The sequence below is a fragment of the Sarcophilus harrisii genome, chromosome 1 (assembly GCF_902635505.1).
Source record: "Sarcophilus harrisii chromosome 1, mSarHar1.11, whole genome shotgun sequence".
Classification (NCBI taxonomy): Eukaryota; Metazoa; Chordata; class Mammalia; order Dasyuromorphia; family Dasyuridae; genus Sarcophilus; species Sarcophilus harrisii.
Genome location: NC_045426.1, coordinates 577,729,717 through 577,746,327, shown reverse-complemented (window position 1 = coordinate 577,746,327; position 16,611 = coordinate 577,729,717). Strand labels below are relative to the sequence as shown.

Genomic DNA, 16,611 nt, shown 5'->3' with positions numbered 1-16,611 from the left:
CCTAAATCTCTCTAAGACTCTTACTTCTCATCCAGTATATTAACAAATGGAGAAAATCTCCACATATCTTTCTGTGCATCTCTCTCTCTTCCTTCTTCCCCACAGCACATAGGTCTATTACTAGCTATTCTTATCTATAGCTATTGATGACTTTGACACCCTGTTCTGATGGCAGTTTTTCTTTATTATAGCTTTTTATTGGCAAAACATATGCATGTTTTCAACACTGACCCTTGCAAAAACTTCTGTTCCAACTTTTTCCCTCCTTCTGGCATCTTTGACAGACACCATGGTACCACTAAGATGCACTACTGGTATCAGTGACAGGAAGCATTGCCAGACACCAGCAGCACCAAAGACAGATGCCACAACTAATAGATACCACTGGTATTATCAACAGACACTTTCCCAGCTGCCAAAGTGAAATTCTTAAAACATGAATCTTACTTTATCATTTTTCTGCTCAAGAAACTTTTATGGCTCTCTCTTTCCACTAAGATAAAATAAAAACTCAACTGTTGAACTTTTTGCAAGCTACAACTTTCACAGTCTGACTCTAGCTTTCTTTTTTAGGATCACTACAGATTACCCTCCTTTACATATCTTTTTTTTTTAAAGAAATAACATTCTACCAATGGTTATTCATAGTATGGAATATTCATATTCCATTTTCAGTTTCTGTGACCTTGCTTGACTATCTCTCAAACCTTCAGCTCTGGAACTATTACATTTGGAACATACAATAAATATAACAAATCATTTTTCAATTGAGGAAACTTGGATTCAAGGAATTGAGATGACTTCCCCAAGGTCCCACAACTAATAAACAAAAAGTTAATTTGAATTGAAGAGTTCTGATCTCGACATACCAGACTGTTTTAAACCATGGCAGAACCAATGAGAGAAGACTCACTTAGATGGATGAGTTTTGATGTGACAATATACCAAAAACCTATGATTTCATCAGTGTAGGAAATTTTTCATTGGCTAAGCTCTAAATCACAATCTTAAGGATTTCCCAAAATTCAAATTAACCTGTTCATAGTCCTATTTTGTGAAATGTCAGAGATAGAATATGAACCCACTCTTGATTCTAAATTATACTCTCTAGTTACTACTTCACATTAACTTATACATTTTAATAGGTTTGGTTTGTTGTTCTAAACAGCTGCATTAATCATGGCTTATATTGAGGATTTTTTTCAAGTGTTTGAATCACCTCATTCATTTTAATAACAGTTATGGTACCTTGTCAAAGTCTCCAGGGAACTTCCAAATGCCTAAGCAATAGTTAATTTCCTGAAAACTGTAAAAGAGAAGGAAAAGACATGCAAGTCTAAATTGTTAATAGTGGTAGGTGGTTTCCCCAACAAAGACACTGAGGCTAGGACTGGTTCAGTCCAGGCCTATTACTATTTTAGTTACTAAAAGACTCGGAAATAAGAGAAGGCAATGCAAAGATTAACACCATATGTGTTTCTCCAGGACTGAGATTCACATGGTTTCTTGAAAAACAAAGGAAGAATCCTCACCTGTAACGTCTTTGCTTTAAATAATGTGTCCATGAATACTTAATAAGATGGTAGGAAGAGAATGTTTCTTTTCAAAAAGGTTGGTGTCAACTCTGAAGACTATCAATCAGCAATTTTCTAATGTTGCACTCTCCTCTACCCCCCCCCTACACTTAATTCCCCCCTTAAAGTTCTGCCTCCACACAAAAGGAGAAAAATTTGACATCCAGCAAACTTCTGCTTTGTTAAGAAGTAATTTCCATTGTAGCAAATTTACTTGGCATTACTTAGCACTTTGTTCTACTATAATTTGGAGCAATTTAACAAGGAAGTGTCAAGGAAAAGTAAATCAACCTAAACTAGCTAAACTACAATTTATGTCATTGTCAACCTGGAGGTGTTGATGGAAGATAAAGGTGAAAGCCTTCAAAGGCCAACCTTATGAAACCTTCTGAAGACCTCAGGGAATTTCATCCATATTCAGATTTAAAATGCTAAAAACCAAGAATTTTTTTTTAAAAATGGAAATGACATTAAAGAAGATTCATAAACATCTGCTTTTCAGTTGCATTGTAAAGACTATGGAGCCTTTTCCATCTGATTCTCAGCTGAAACCTTCTAGACATGTGGTCTCCTCAACTAGAATATGAGAGCTTGAGAGAAGAGACTGTTTTGCTTTCCTATTTATATCCCTGGAACTTAGCACAGTCCTATACACAAAGAAAGTACTCAATAAATGTTTTTTTTTCATCCATTTATCCAATATATCCTCTGTAAACTCAAGTACAGTCATACTGACTGATTTGTTAGTGTTCATAATCAGCTCTTCATCTCTCATCACTCTACCTTTGTAAGGATTGTTCCCCATGCCTGGGAATGCTCTCCTTTCTCAAGAGCAGTATGGCATGATAAATAAAGCTCTGAACTGAGAATCAAGAAACTTGGTATTGAGTTTCAATCCTACCTAAGATACTTACCAGCTAACAACAACAATCCTACTTGTCTCCTTCATAAGGATGTAAATTTCTTAGAGGGGCTATTTTTGCTTTTTCTCAGTATCCACAATTTTTATAGTGAACACTTAATAAGCTTTTTCTCTCCCCATTAAACACTCCTTCACCCCCACAATGTTCTGTCTCCATATAAATGGGAAATAAATTTGGTATATACAATAAACTTCTGCTTTCACTTAAGGATAAAAACAAATGACTTAAGAATGAATGTCATAGTATGCTTACAGGATGTAAAAATGACAAGTTGGAGAATAGAGTTAACCTAGTGGATTATAGGGTTAAGATAAAACAGGAAAGAGTGCGTCAGCCAATAACTTGGAATGGAATCTATTAAGAAGGAATGAAATGGAGATAATTGTCATGTTCTCTATTCAAGTTCAAAGAGTCAACTGAAAAAAGAACTCTGGATTTGAAGGCAGAGGACCTCAGTTTGATCTTGAATCTGTTGCTTGCAAATTGTAAAGATATGTCACTCTCTTCATTGTCCTAAATGGTAACAGAGAGCAAACCTTTACAGAAGTGAAAAAAGGCACATGAATTTCATGAGCAACTTTCTTTGAATTAATGACAGTAGTACAGAAAGGAGCCCAAAAGCTTTGGTACTTCACAGATGTCCTCTATCTCTTGTCACCTCTTCCTCTGGTAACCTCCTGTCAAGATTCTGGCAATGTTACTCTGTAAATCATTTTCAAAAGAACAATTTTCATCACTGCTAATGAAAATTAAGAGAACCTGTCAAAAGTGGCTTCATGTATAATTAACTTTTAAGATATCACCATTCTGGTTTTCTGGGAAAATAATGTAATTCAGCATCTTAAAACAAAGTAAAGACACCATATATCCATATAGTTATATATATATATATAAGTTATATATATATATATACATATATATATATATATCCATATATATCCATATAGTTAGCTCTTATTTAGACTGATTTTTTTTCCAATTTGTACATTATATTCAGGCCCTGTTTGCCTCACCCCTCAGGCAGTTGGATTTGATATTAATACCCTCATGGGACACAGAAGATAAAAGGAATAAAATAAGCTGATAAGTTCTGCTCATTCTTGAGAAGCTTTGCCTAGAACTTCGAAGAAATAAAAACTTGAGTCTACTCTCTAAAAGAAGGCTTTGGAAGTTTTGAGGCAGCATGGTATAGTGAACAGAATACCAGGCTTAAAGCCTGGGTTTAAATCTAATAATTACATGGTTCAGTACGATGGAGAGATCACTTATCCACCATAAGCTTGTTTCCTCAGTTTTCTCTTTTTGATACTGTGGCTACTTCTCAAAGATGCTATGAGATAAACTAGACAAGACCCTCTACAAAATTTATATTATTTATATCAATATCAGTGGAATTACAATTGCCCCTCTTCTCCAAATCCATTAAAAAGTAACAATTAATTGGAAGCTTCCCTTCTGAATTGTAGAAGCATATTCTTTCTGGAATGACACTTACCTGTTCTGGATATTTGCTTCCAGTGATCTCAGCCACAGTATTAAAGGAATCTGTATCTGGGTAGTTCTTTGCTTCCATCTTTAGTTGGATGACAATTTTGGTCCCCCGAGAAGCCATCCTTGCCATCATCTCTGCATCCTCCACAGTAATGCAGGCTGTTGGGATCTGAGGCACACCATCCTGGTAGAACTGAATTCCTGTGTGAGGACTTGAGAAAAAAAAAAGCCTTCATTAACCTCAAAAAACTAAATTAGATAACATAAAAGCATTTATAAAATTTCATCAATATGTTTTCATTTGACTAATTCTTGTTTTGTTTTTCCTTTAATTTTTATTTATATATTATAATTATATATTTATTATATTTATATTGTTTATATCATATAATATAAAATAAGAAAAAAGAAAAAGACAAAAAAGAAAATAAAACTATAACTAAATATAAAATAAGAAAAAATAGAAATAGAAAAAGAAAAAATAAAACAAAACATTATCATATGCTGAACAAAACATCAGAGAGGTTTTAAAACATGTAACAGTATATTTCCATTTCAAAAAAGCATTCATAATAATGGAAGAAATTATATTCATGACTGTACATGTTTTCTTTGCTGCCTTATAGGTTATTCTAAATTTCTCTGCTGTGCACTTTTACTTCACTTTTTTTCCCCTTTCATTCTCCCCCAAGCAAGCTACAGTTTAACAGGGACACCTTTATGTATACATATACATGCACACACACACACATCTATATACACACATTCTCACATACGCATATACACATATGCATATGTATTTCTACATACAGACATAAATCTAAAACAATATCAATATGGCTGACATAATGTAGATTTCTCTCTTGATTGAATCTTAAGTTTGACTTTAAGATGAATGATTACTAGTCCTCCTTTTTTTCCCCAATAAATTCTTCTACTGATCTGTGTTACTCTGTTTTTGTATATCTCTTACTTCCTATCCCTGCTAACTCTTATACTTTACCTCTACTCCTTAACTTGCTTTGTTAACTTAATCTCTTCCCACACTTGGATCCCTTCCTTATCTTCTCCCCCTACCTTTTTTTTCCTGCTTTATCTCATTCCCACTAATCTATACTCAATATCCAACTCCTAGTAGTCTAAATACTCTTTTATACTTTACCTTATCATATTCCCTTCTCCCTTATTTCTTTTGGAGGGTACTATACCTCTTCATGATATATATGAGTGTGTATATATATATATATATATATATATATATGTATTGTTCCCTATTTAATCCATTCATGATATGAATAGATTTTCAGAACTACCAGTTCTCCCCCCTCATTTAATGCTTCTATATTAGTTCTTCCTCTGCACCTCATTCACATAATGTAATTACTATTTTTATCTTTCACAAGATAGTTTTGATTTTTAGAGTTAGATCATACTCAGCTCTGCCCCAATTTTTCTTTTGGACTACTCAATCACTAATATCATTATTAAACATATGGTTTACATTTCCACATATAAAACATAAAGAGTTTGCCATTATTAAATTCCTTGAAATTAATTTTTTATTTTGGCTCTTATATGTTAAATTTTCTAGTGAGTTCAGGTTTAAATCCTGAAAATCTGTGAATTCATTAAATGTCTTTTTTTTTTCATTCAATATTATGCTGAATTTTGGAGGATATATTTTTGGCCATAGACCTAATCCTTTTGATTGTTAATATATGATATCCCAGAACCTGTGGTCTTTCATTGTAGCTGCTGATAAATTCTTTATAATTCTTATTATAGTTCCAGCATATTTGAATTATTTTTTGTTTTTTTCTTGTAAAATTTCTCTTTGATCTGGGGTTTTTGAAATTTAGCAATAATGTTTAAGTGTTTTCCTTGTAGAATCTCTTTGCGGTGTCAATCAATGAATGTTTTCCATTTCAACTTTTCCCTCTTGTTCTATCACTTCAGGATAATTTTCTTTGATTATTTTTTAGAATTATTGAGTCAATGTTTTTTTTTTTTTTATCATACATTTCAAGTAGTCAAATTATTCTCTTCTTGATCTGTTCTTCAGATCTGTTGTTTTTGTTATAGGATATTTCACTTTCTCTTCTATTTTTTTTTATTCTTCATATTTTGTTTTGTTATTTCTTGGTCTTTATAGCTTCACTGACTTTATCTTTCCCAGTTCTAATTTTCAAAGAATTATTTTCTTCTTTAAGACTTTTGATTTTCTATTTTGATTTAGTTGACTTTTTTTTTTTTTCATTATATTACTTTTTTCTGAGTGGTTCTTTTTTGGGGTTTTTTGTTGTTTGTTTTTAGTTTTTCCTCAGTCTTTCTCATTTGGTTTTTAAAGTCCTTTGAATTCTGTAAATTCTTTCTGAGCTGGTAGTCATTTATAGGTATGAAAGGTATGAAAGACTTCTTTTATTTAAATTTTCTCCTTTGAAGATGAATCCCATCATCTCTATTCTTATAATAATTTCCTATGATTTCATTCTTTCTCCTTTGCCTGATCTTTTTCTTTTTTAAATCAGAGACTGTTAGAATAAACACCTCTAGTCGTGGAGTGGGGGAGATGGAAGTACCTGCATCTAGCAGGTAACCCTATCCAGTGTTCCTGCACTCACCAGGTATGCTGATTCCTTTTGCTGATTCTCACACAGCCACAACTGATTCTCAGCAGTACAGCTGGTAGTGGCATTACTAATCAGCAAAGGTTCCCTCAATCCTGGACTCAGGACCCCTGACTTCTCAAGCAATCCAGGATGTAAAAGTTTCATTTGAGGCTACCTCTGAACCAGTGAGCCCTAGGAGGGCTTTCTTTTACCATTTTATGGGTTAAAAGTTCTTTTTACCACCGTATGTCCACCCTGAGGTGCAATTTTGTTTTGTGTAGGAAATCTGGGGAGCTTGGAATTTTATGACCTACTCCACCATTTTCTCAGAATCCTCCTTGTTTCATTTTTCAAATACCAGCTACATGTGAATAGGCTAAAGAGGATTGTTTTCTTGACCAAAGAATTATTATTGCCATGATTATTATTTTTCCATTAAGATGCTGCCTTCCAATAACAGAAAAAAAATGTGTGATGATCAATTCAAAGACTTGATTCTTCCCAGTGATTCAGTGATCCAAAGCACTCCCAATAGACTCTGAACAGAAAATGCCATCTGCATCCAGAAAAAGAACTATGAAGATTGAATGTAAATTAACACACACTATGTTCATTTCTTTTTTCTGTTTTTTCCTCCCTCTCCCATGGTTTTTTCCCTTTTGCTTTTATTTTTCTCTCCCAACAAGATTCATAAAGCAATGTGTATTAAAAATCAATCAATCAAATACTTACAAAAAGATGCTGCCTTTTTGAGTATGAAGGTTCTATTATCATTACATAAGCTCTGGTAGATCCTATTGATCTAGAAAACTTTTGGATAGAAGACCAGCAATGGACTTGTATGACAACATGCTTTTCAAAACAGACTAATTCTATAAAGTTTGAAGAAACTTGGCAGCAAAAAGCTGGCTACCAGATTTGAAATTTGAGGGTCACCAGTACTCATCAAACTGTTTACCTAAGACTGTAGCATGCATTGATGAAGGAAGAAGACATGTGAACAAAATTCTGGATCTTATGAAATGATGAAGAAATATGGATAATATCAGGATAGGACTGATGATGATGATAGGACTCAGCAAAACAAGAATTTAAGTCTTTCACTCAGTTCATATTAGCTATGTAACCATGAGCAAAGTTATTTAACCTCTAAATGCCAGTCTAATACAATTAACTGCAAAACAGGTAGAGGCAAAGGGAACTTTGTAACCATAATAACAATAACTCCTGTTTATATACTTTATAATTACAAAATATAACATTCATTCTGAAAGAGTTGTGAGATCTGAAGTAGGATAATAGATTCCCTATTTCTTTGGAAGTCTTTGGAATCCTTTTTCAGAATAATATTTTTAAACTCATAAAATAAAATACACAAGTTTACAAAGGAAATCAATTCTATTGAAATAATTATTAAAATTTTTTTTGAAAAATAATCTCATACAGAACCAAGAGAACACTACCCACATTAACAACAAGATAATGTAATGATGAACTGTGATGGACTTAACTCTTCAACAATGAGATAATTCAAGGCAATCCCAATAGACTTGTGATGGAAAGTGCTATCCACATTCAGAAAGAGAACTATGAAGACTGAATGTGAATCAAAGCATAGTATTTTCACCCTTTATGGTTGTGTTATTTCCTTTTTTTTTCCCATTTTCTTTTTTTCTTTTGATCTGATTTTTCTTGCACAGGATGATGAATATGGAAATTTGTTTAGAAGAATTTGATACATTTAACCTATATTGGATTGTTTGCTGTCTTGGGGAGGGAAAAGAAGAAAAGAGAGAGAAAAAATATGGAAAACAAGGATTTGCAAAATTAAATGTTGAAAACTTTCTTGATCTGTACTTGGAAAAATAAAATATTATTTTAAGGAAAATATGTTTAAAAGATAAATAAAAAAGTTCACAGCCCCCAAGTTAAGAACCCCTGCTCTATCTCATTTGAACCTCACAACAAGGGAAAATAATATCTATATTCTAAAGATATGTTAATTGAGACTAAGAGAGGATATATAATTTGTCTAAATTACCACGAGTAAGTGTTTTTAAAAATTAGGTCTATGCATGCCCTTTAACCCAGCAATGTCAGTATTGGATCTATATCCCAAGGAAATCATAAAGGAGGGAAAAGGACCCACCTATGCAAAAATGTTTGTAGCAGTTCTTTTTGTGGCAGCAAAGAATTGGAAAATAAGTGGATGCCCATCAAATGGAGAATGGCTGATTAAGTTGTAGTTTATGAAGGTAATGGAATGTTATTATGTATAAAAATGAACAAGCTGATTTTAGAAAAACCTGGAAGATTTACATGAATTGATACTGAGCAAAACAAGCAGGAATAGGAATATATTGTACACACTGACAACAAAAATGTGCGATAATCAACATAAAAGCCTTGGTTCTTATTCAGTGATTCAGTGATCCAAAGCAATTCCAATAGACTTTGGACAGAAAATGCCATCTACATCCAGAAAAAGAGCTAAGGAGACTGAATGTAAGTGAACATATTCTATGTTCACTTCTATTTTCTGGGTTTTTTTTTTTAAGTCTCTCCCATGATTTTTCCCTTTTGTTCTGATTTTTCTCTTCCAACATATTCATAAAAATTAAAATAAAATAAAATAAAATAATTTACTGCAATTAAAAAAAATAGTTCTTCAAACTCCAAATCTGGTCCTTTCTTCCTTCATACCTAAAACGTGATCTTATTAACAATATGGTACAGCTTCTTATGTAAGTTTTCAGGATATCTATTTTGGCATTTCATATAATCCTTTAACTCTTAGCTCACATACTCCATTGGCTGTCAGTTACAAGACTGTCAACTGGATAGAAGCTGTCCCTAACCTGTGCATAACAGGGATATGAACAAAGCAAGCTAGAGACAGGAGAGTCAAGAATCAAGCAGAAATGTAATTTCAAAATGAGGGAAATTTTTACAAGCAAGGAGGAAATTCGACACATATTCGACACTACAGACTTATACTTATATCAAAGGCTACCCAGTGAGTTGTTACCCTGACAATGAGGGGTAATAGCAAAAATGTGATTCAGAGCAGGGATTCCTAAACACAACTTGCTGGGGCTTGTCTGGTGCTTGTCTGGTGCTTGTCTGGAGCTGGTCAAAGCAATACAACCATTATGTGATTTTGCCAGAGGGTGAGTGCAAAGGATTGTTGTTATACCAAGCTCAAGGGACAGCTTCTAGAAAAAAAAAAGATGTCTCCTAATAGTATCTTGATAAGACCAAGAAAAGACCTCTTAATGGTGTCAAAGTTGGTGGAATCCTGTGATGCTGACTTAGAAAACCACAAATTAATATTTTCAGTTTATTTATTTTGTTAAAACATTTCCCAATTGTATTTTAAACTAGTTGCTTTCAGGATTAGATACTAACTAGTTGTATGATCTTGAACAAATCCCATAACCTCATATGCTTCAATATCCTCAACTATAAAATGAGGATAATAATAGCAGCTACCTCTTAGTGTTGTAAAATATATATATATATATAAAGCACTTAGCACAATCTCCAATACAAAGCAGGCCCTTAATAAATACTTGTTAACTTCCTCCTTTTCTTTCCCTGGATAATAAGTAGACCCCATGATAAACTATGTGTGTGTGTATATATGTGTGTGCGCGTGTATATACATGTATACACAGAGAGAGGGAAATTAAAATTATGTAAATAAAAGGAAAGCACATTAACAACAAAATAGATGATAGCTGAATGCTGTGAAATTCTAATGATCAAGTTCAACCCCAGTGAAATAATACTCTGTCTTTTTTACCAAAATAAGCACTGTTTCTATACAATACAATCAACATCTGACCTTTTGGATATATATATTTATATATACATACATATATATGTACATATATAGTATATGTGTGTGTACATATATACATATATGGATACATATGAAGAAAGAAAGAGAAAGGAAGAAAAATAAAGGAAGGAAGGAAGGAAGGAAGGAAGGAAGGAAGGAAGGAAGGAAGGAAGGAAGGAAGGAAGGAAGGAAGGAAGGAAGGAAGGGGAAGGGAGGGAGGAAGGGAGGGAAGGAGGGAGAGAAGAAGGGAGAAGAAAGAAGGAGGGAGGGAGGAAGGAAAGAAGATAAACAGAAAGACAAAAAGAAGAAAGAAAAGAATAGATGATAGAAAATCGATGGATAGATAGAAAGATGAATAGATGATAAATAGATAAATAATTGTATTTCTCTTCTCTTTTTTATATTCTTTTTCATTAGGGAAAGCTCACTGAAAGGATAAGAATTGAGGGCAATATAGATGATATAAAAACAAAAATATCCATAAAGCAATTTTTAACTGAAGGATAGAAAAAAAATATAATTGTCAAAGATTTTATGAGGATTCATGAAACAACCTGGTCAAAGTGCACTCTTCTCCTTTCCTCTTATATCCAATCTACACAAATATAAGAAAGCATTATTATTCTGTACTAGTTTTTTTCTTTTTTCCTTCTGGTATTTTTTTTTTCTCCCCAAAGAATGATTTTTAATCAAAGGCTTTATTAACATATTGGTGATTCAGCATCTGTTTTCCCTAAATTACTTTGCTCTAATCCTGCTGCTTCAATAATGTCACCATCTTTCCTATGACCTCAGTCACAAGATTATATGATTGAATGGTGAGAGTTTCTGACAATGGCTTTTAAAGCTCTCTATCAATTAATCTCTCCCATTTTCCAACATATCCCCACTTCACCTCCTAACCTGACTTTTTTACTCCAAGCATTTTTCAATCTATCCCATGTTCATAAGAACATTTTCCCCAATGTTTTCCAAACCATAACCTTGATCATCCACTCACTATTTATTATTCATCTCTGCTAAGAGCTATATTATCCTAAACCTTCACAAGCATAATTGTCCAAAATTGCCATACATTTTGGGTTACTATGGCTAGTGGACTTTTGAAATAGCATCAACAAAGGATCAAAAAATTCAAGATTACAACCTGATAGTTGAATGTGCCTGCTCTTTTTAGATTTATTTTATCAATGACTTGAATTAGGGCACTTATGAATACTTATCAAAATTAAAGATAGCACAAAAGTAGGTTGTTGTTATTGTTGTTTAGTTATTTTTAGTCCCAATGCTTCATAGTCTTATTTAAGGATTTTGACAATGATACTAGAGTGATTTGCCATTTCCTTCTTCAGTTCATTTTCTTTAACAGTTGAAGTAGCAAATCACTTCAATATGTAAATGACTGCTAAAATTCTAAAGACAGCCCTAACTTCTCTTCTGAGTTTCATTCTCATATCACCAATTGATTTTTAGGGATCTCAGACAGAATGTCTTTTTTTGGGGGGGGGAGGGAATGAATCATAGTATTATAAAGACAAAGTTCTTTTTATTTTGGAAATACAACTTTTTTTATTTTAACTGAGAAATTGTCTATAAATTTTGTTTTCTCATTTTTCTGCTTTCTTCCAATCTTGGCTATATTTGTAGAAAACCCTTTGAATTCAATGCTATTTAAATTACCCATTTTTTACTTAACTTTTCTCTCTATCTCTTGTTTATTCATAGTTTGTATATCTCTTCATAAATCTGATAAGTAATATGTTCCATGTTCTACTTTTCTTGTAAATCTCTCTTTATATGTATAGTTCATGTATCCATTTTGATTTTATCTTGGTACATGATGTGAGATACTCAATTTCTGTCATACTTTCTAGATTTGCCATATATTTCTAGATTTCCTTATATACACAAACATACACACACACATATATATAAAATCTCTCTCTCTCTCTCTCTCTCTCTATATATATATATATATATACACACACACACATATATATATATATGTGTGTGTGTGTGTGTGTGTGTGTGTGTGTGTGTGTGTATGTGTGTGTATTTGGAATTTTCCAAGAATATCATATCTTCTGCAAAAAGAGATAGTTTTATCACATCATTCCCCATTCTGATTTCTTCAATTTCTTTTTGTTCTCTTAATGCTATTTTTGAGGTTTCCAATACAATAGTGAATAATACTAGTAATAGTATTTTACACCTTGTTTTATGCCTGATTTTAGGCTAAAATTGTTTAACTCATATGGGATACAAACTCAAACTCCCTGGATTAGGAAATCAATGTCTTATGCCATACTATCTGAATCCCTATCATCTCCTTATTCTTCTTTCAAGATCTGTGAAGAAGAAAGAAATAAAGAACTAGACTACATTATGGAATACAAAATTGATAATTTTGATTATATTAAATTAAATTTTTTTGTACAAATAAAACCAATGCAGACAAGATTAGAAGAGAAGCAATAAAGTGTGAAAAAAATTTACATCCAAGTGTTCTGATAAAGGCCTCATTTCCAAAATATATAGAGTATTGATTCAAATTTATAATAAAAGCCATTTGACAGAACATCTTATAAACAGTTTCAAATCAACATGTCAAAAAAACCTCATTATATTTTCTTCAAAGCCTTTGCTCCCCATTCAAGCAAGCTCAAATTCTCAATATTATCCTTACTTCCTTAGTATTTTAAAACAGAGGTGTGCCTTTCTTTGCATCCCTGTGCTTGGTATAATGCCAAAGTACTTAATACATGCCTATTGATTGGCCAACTGATTGGTAGTATTTTATATGTAGTAAAAACTCAGTAAATGTTTATTGAATTAAAATGAAACACAAAATTTTAGGATTGGAAAAGACATCACTATCAATCTAGTTCAACTAAAACTCCTCTTTAACAATGAAAGAAAGGAGAGGCTGCAAGTTGTGCAAACATGCAAAATTCAGCATTAGTTTCAAAAATTACTTGCTTAAGTACAGAATATGGGAGCTGTGACTATGAAATAGTACCTGTAAGAAAAACTTCAGCATTCTATTGAACCGGAAGTATTTATGAATCAGTAATTTAGTGAGGCAACTAAAAGAATTAATGTGACATTAACAAAAACAATGTCTGTCACAAGAAAGATTTTAATGAAAATGAAATAACAAGAATTTAAACATGAAGGGACCTCATTGGCCATTGGATCCAATTCTTAGCTGACCCATGTATAACTTACTCAGACAAACCCAGCATCACCTTTTTTTAACTTTTACTAAAGCTTTTTAATTTTCAAAAGTTATACGTGGATAGTTTTTCAACATTAACCCTTGCAAAATCTTGTGTTCCAATTTTTCCCTGCCTTCTCACCCCCCACCATAGCAAGTAATCCAATGTATGTTAAACACAATATCTTCTTTATTCATATACATATATATAATCTTTTTTATTTTCAAAATACATGCATAATTTCAACATTCACTCTTGTAAAAGCTTCTGTTCCAAATTTTTTCTCCCTTCCTTCCCTCTATCCCCTTCCCTAGATAGAAAGTAATCCAATATATGTTAAACATGTGCAATTTTTCTATACATATTTTCACAATTATCATGCTGCACAAGAAAAACCAGATCAAAAAACAAAAAAAAAAATGATAAAGAAAACAAAAAGCAAGCAAACAACAACAGAAAGAGTAAAAATGTTATGCTCTGGGCCATACTCAGTGCCCACAGTCCTCTCTCTGGGTGTAGATGGCTCTCTCCATAACAACATAATTGGAACTGGCCTCAATCTCTTTTTTAAATAACTTTTTATTGACAAAACCCATGCCAGAGTAATTTTTTACATTATCCCTTGCACTCACTTCTGTTCCAATTTTTCCCCTCCCTCCCTCCACCCTCTCCCCCAGATGGCAAGCAGTCCTATACATGTTAAATAGATTACAGTAGATCTTGGATACAATATATGTGTGCAGAACTGAACAGTTTTCTTGTTGCTCAGGGAGAATTGGATTTAGAAAGTATAAATAACTTGGGAAGAAGAACAAAAATGCAAGCAGTTTACATTCATTTCCTAGTGTTCTTTCTTTGGGTGTAGCTGCTTCTGTCCATCCTTGATCAATTGAAACTAAGTTAGATCTTGTCTTTGTTGAAGAAATCCACTTCCATCAGAATACATCCTCATACAGTATTGTTGTTGAAGTATATAATGATTTCCTGGTTCTGCTCATTTTGCTCAACATCAATTCATGTAAGTCTCGCCAATCCTCTCTGTATTCGTCCTGCTGGTCATTTCTTACAGAACAATACTATTCCATAAAATTAATATATCACAATTTACTCAACCATTCTCCAATTGATGGGCATCCATTCATTTTCCAGCTTCTGGCCACTACAAACAGGGCTGCCACAAACATTTTTGGCCTCAATCTCTTGTTTTTGAAAAGAGCCACATTCATCAGAATTGATCATCACATAATCTTCTTGTTGCCTATACAAAGATCTCCTGATTCTGCTTGTTTCACTCAGCATCAGTTCATGTAAGTCTTTCCAGGCCTCTCTGAAATAATCCTGCTGATCATTTCTTGCAGAACAATAATATTCCATAAGATTCATATACCATAACTTATTCAGTCATTCTCCAACTGATGGGCATCCACTCAGTTTCCAGTTTCTTACCACTACAAGAGGGCTGTCACAAACATTTTTGAACCTGTGGGTTCCTTTCCCTTTTTATGATCACTTTGGGACACAGGTGCACTAGAGATACTGTCCAACATCTTGAAAATCTTCAAAGGGTGAGCCTTCCACTATATGAGGGCTGCCTATTACATTTTTTGTCTAATTTTTAGAAAGCCCTTTTTTCACAATATGCTTAAATTTGCCTTTATGTAACTTCTACCCCTGCTCATCTGTGGCTACAAAAAGCAGTACCATGCACAGCAGCCACAATCTTATAAACCATCTTGGCAAAAAGACTAAATCAAGGTGAGAGTAACTGACAGGCCTAAAACCTGTTAATGAGTTAGAAGAATGTCTATCCCAAGCATGTGAAGAATTGCCCTGGGGGAATGTGAGGATGAGAACAATTTGTATCAGCTCTCATGAAGGCAGATGAAGCAGGTATTGTGGAGTATTTAAAGCCTGGTCAAATGCATCCCAGTCTATTGGCAGCTGTTTAGTCTTGAACCTGAACTTGAATGATTCTGAAAAAGAAAGGGAAGATGCTGACTTTTTGCATCTCTGCCTAACTTAAATCCAGTTCACATGCAAGTCAAGGAATCAGTGATGTCACTGATCCTCTCTGAAAATGAAAGATGAATGAAAAAAGTCCAATGATAATCTAAGCACTCTTTCACATAAGCACCCCTTAAATTCTCGAAGCAGATACTGCATCTCTGCTGAGTCTTTTCTTCTCTAGGATAAAGATTACCAGATTCTTCAGTGGATCTTTATGTGGCAAGCAATCTTCAAGGCTTTTTACCATTTATTTGCCTTCCAGAGCTTTTTCTTCAACTTAATATCCTTTCTAAAATATAGTATCCAGAATTGAATGTAGTATTTCAAATGTCACCTTGTCAGAATGATTAATTACATTATATTTTTTCTATTTATACTAAGTATTGTTTCCAGTTTAATCAGGCAACCACATTTATTAAAAATTTACTATATATGAAATCCTGTGCTGGGTAAGTAACGAGTGTGTTGAAAAAAGGCCAAAAGAATCCCTTTCCTCTAATAGTGAAAGTTAGGAGTTTGGGGCTCTACTCTCCTAAGACTGTTTTGTTATATAACTCTGATACATTTGGAACATCTAGTCTTAGATGAAACTAGCTACTGAAACTCTTTAGCAAGTCTACTAATAAGGAATATAAATCTATTTCCCTCAACCTAAATAAGCCTTCTCCGTTCATTTTGAGAAATCCGTCCTTTTGCTCCTTGTGCATGTTTCTTGATACTATCATCCAACCTGAGAATGTGACAACTGTCGTGGCAGATACTTTGTCTGAAAATCCCATCTAAACCCAGGCCCCCAGTGATTCTGGGCCTTCAACCCTAGAGTATGTCCCACTATTCAACTGGTTACCACAAAGTGTATTATCCCGGGGAATGGTAGGGAAGTCACAAGTGATACCAGACTGGAACTGTTTATATCTCCTGTGCTATACTTGACTGCATCAATAA

General features: G+C 33.3%; 1 protein-coding gene across 2 annotated transcripts in view; it reads right to left on the bottom strand.

Annotated features, from left to right (window-relative positions):
* CPQ (carboxypeptidase Q) overlaps positions 1-16,611 on the bottom strand; it is a 630,163-nt gene that overhangs the window by 362,267 nt on the left and 251,285 nt on the right. For both annotated transcript variants that reach the window (XM_031947017.1, XM_031947016.1), the window contains exon 4: positions 3,993-4,200. In XM_031947017.1, the coding sequence (XP_031802877.1) occupies positions 3,993-4,200 (208 nt within the window). The remainder of the gene's footprint in view (positions 1-3,992; positions 4,201-16,611) is intronic.